At 37.3% G+C, this 2,403-nt stretch overlaps 1 protein-coding gene across 1 annotated transcript; it reads right to left on the bottom strand.

Annotated features, from left to right (window-relative positions):
* Positions 1–565: 565 nt before the first annotated feature.
* Positions 566–1,713, bottom strand: LOC110788502 (auxin-induced protein 10A5). The gene has a single exon (XM_021993143.2). The coding sequence runs from the start codon at positions 1,507–1,509 to the stop codon at positions 1,063–1,065; it is 447 nt and encodes a 148-aa protein (XP_021848835.1). The 5' UTR covers positions 1,510–1,713; the 3' UTR covers positions 566–1,062.
* Positions 1,714–2,403: the final 690 nt, after the last annotated feature.

Genomic DNA, 2,403 nt, shown 5'->3' with positions numbered 1-2,403 from the left:
ACTTATAATTCCAACTTTTAAAAAAAAATTACAATAATTATCGTTTTGCCACTATTCATACACCAATTTTGACCATATATTTTTACTAAATTTATTAAAAGTAAATGTAATCAAGTAATATGTATTTGAATTAATATCAATATATACATCCATAATATTAAATTTTATGATTTTTTTTTTTTTGTGTTAGCACCCGGTTTACCCTTATGGCTAATCCGGATTCGGGGCGAGTTCTGGGTGAATAGGTTCCAGTCCCATCTCAATTGTTGTTGCGGGGATCGAACACGAGTTCTCAGTTTCTCACTACCAAGTTCAGCCCCAATCACCACTGAACCAACAGACAATTGGTTTATGGTCTAACTTGTATCTTTGCAAACGTGCACGTTAAAGTGTTACAATTTTTTTGAAATAGAGGAATTATTTATTTGTTATAGATTGAATTACAAATGCAATAAAGACTGAATTCAATGTCATATATGAAGTAACAATTAAACGACTTGGCATTCATAAAAACACGAACAATTACCTCGTCAAATTTAACCAATTAATCTTATCGACATTCATAAAAACACGAATGAATGATTGATTATTGAGTATGTCTTTCCAATTTCAATAAATCTGAATAATAATCGTTGAAATTTACAAAAGTGACCCTCTCAATTCATGGGCCCACCTTTTCAACCCTCTGTCACTCTGATGAGCTTCATAGTAATTCAAACTCTGACTCGTTCCGATGGGAACCCAGGACGACTCGGTGGTAGACTTACTTACCACAGTTTACGCCATCACCAAGCAATCTAACTCGGGCGAAATCGTCCATTTGACTCAGCTCAGTCATCCCCACGCCCCAATCACTTTAATCCAATAAAAAATAAAAAATCTACTTAATTCAAGTATTTTTTTTTAAAAAATAATCTGTATGGTAAAACCCGCGTAGACCGTCTGATGCAAGAATAAAGAATTTGCTTGTTACATCCGGCAATGGAGGGTTAACCCTCCAGTCAAACTCGGGCGATTCCTTCCGGGTCAACTGAGTTTAGCTGATTTCGGGAGAGTTCCATTTTACCAGACGGATTTCTCGAGCAGAGGATGTGAATCAGCGCGGGGCCCTCGGAAGCCAACGTGGCAGTAAGAGGAGCGTTGGAAATCCTCAAGATTAACGAACCTGCCATTGGAGTCAGACCGGTTCAAGAACCGGATGATTTCCTCGAAAACTTTCTCATCGCAAGGAATAGAGAGGGGTCCGATCTGGTTCGTGAAGCCATACTCTTCCTCGGCCTGAACCAGTAGTTTTCTCAATACAGGATGGTTTAGATAACTAGCTCGGACGACGAAGCGGCGGGAGTTGCAGCCAACGGTAACAGCGATGTGACCGGCGGGAACATCGGAGGGGATGCGACGTTGTGCTGCTTTGCTCCTCCAACGGCGGAGCATCTGGCGGAGACGTACAATGTGGCGGATTTTGTTGCACTTTGGTAATCCATTGCTGTTTGCTATTGCGGTCGACATTTCTGCGATTCCTCTGTTGGTGTTTATGTCTGTTGGAAATTGAAAGTGGATGTGATTGAAGTAGTAGTGAGAATGTTTATGAGTTAAAGTTGCGCGTTGTAGTAGCAGCTGTAGTCCTATGTCGACGGAGGAAATTGAGGAGAGAGAGAGAAAGAAGATGGAGAAGAGAAGGGGGAGTTGAGAGAGACAGAGTGCGTTGATTTTATAGGAGGAAGGTTCGTTTTCTCATACTCTTTTATTACAAACTTTTATATTCTTACACAAAAGACCACATTGATGTCATACTTCCTCCGTCTTTTAATACTCGCAACGTTTGGACTTTTGCCACTATTCATATAATCTACTTTGACTATTCGTAATCTTTTTTATATAAGATAAAACATAGTCGTGTGGGATCTAGTTAGATTCGTCTCAATGAGTATTTTTCAAAACATCAATTTTTTATAATTTTTGCATAAAGAGAATTTAAGATATAAATGATCAAAGTTGTGCATTAGCATGCGAGAAACTTACAAACGTTGCGAGTATTAAAAGACGGAGGAAGTATAAGTTAGGCAATAAAATCAATTAGTTAAGCACTGAAAATAATTAGTTAAGTTAAGTACGGAAATCAATTAGTTAAACAATGAAACTCATTTGTAAAGCACTAAAACTAATTAGTCAACCAATTGAACCAATTAATTAAGCAATCAAAGTGGTCTTTCCAGTAAGGCGGTCTTACACAAAAATTACCGCTCTTTTATTTTGAAGACATTTTTTTATACACCTAATTGTTATACTCCCTCTGTCCCTTAATACTCGCACGTTTTGATTTTTTGCACTATTAACATAATTCACTTTTACCCTATTTTAATTTTAGTATGTGAAAACAAATGTTGGTATATAATATATTGT

This window comes from Spinacia oleracea, chromosome 6, assembly GCF_020520425.1.
Source record: "Spinacia oleracea cultivar Varoflay chromosome 6, BTI_SOV_V1, whole genome shotgun sequence".
In the NCBI taxonomy this organism is placed as follows: domain Eukaryota; kingdom Viridiplantae; phylum Streptophyta; class Magnoliopsida; order Caryophyllales; family Amaranthaceae; genus Spinacia; species Spinacia oleracea.
The sequence above is the reverse complement of the archived record's forward strand: the minus strand, read 5'-3'. Positions and strand labels throughout refer to the sequence as shown.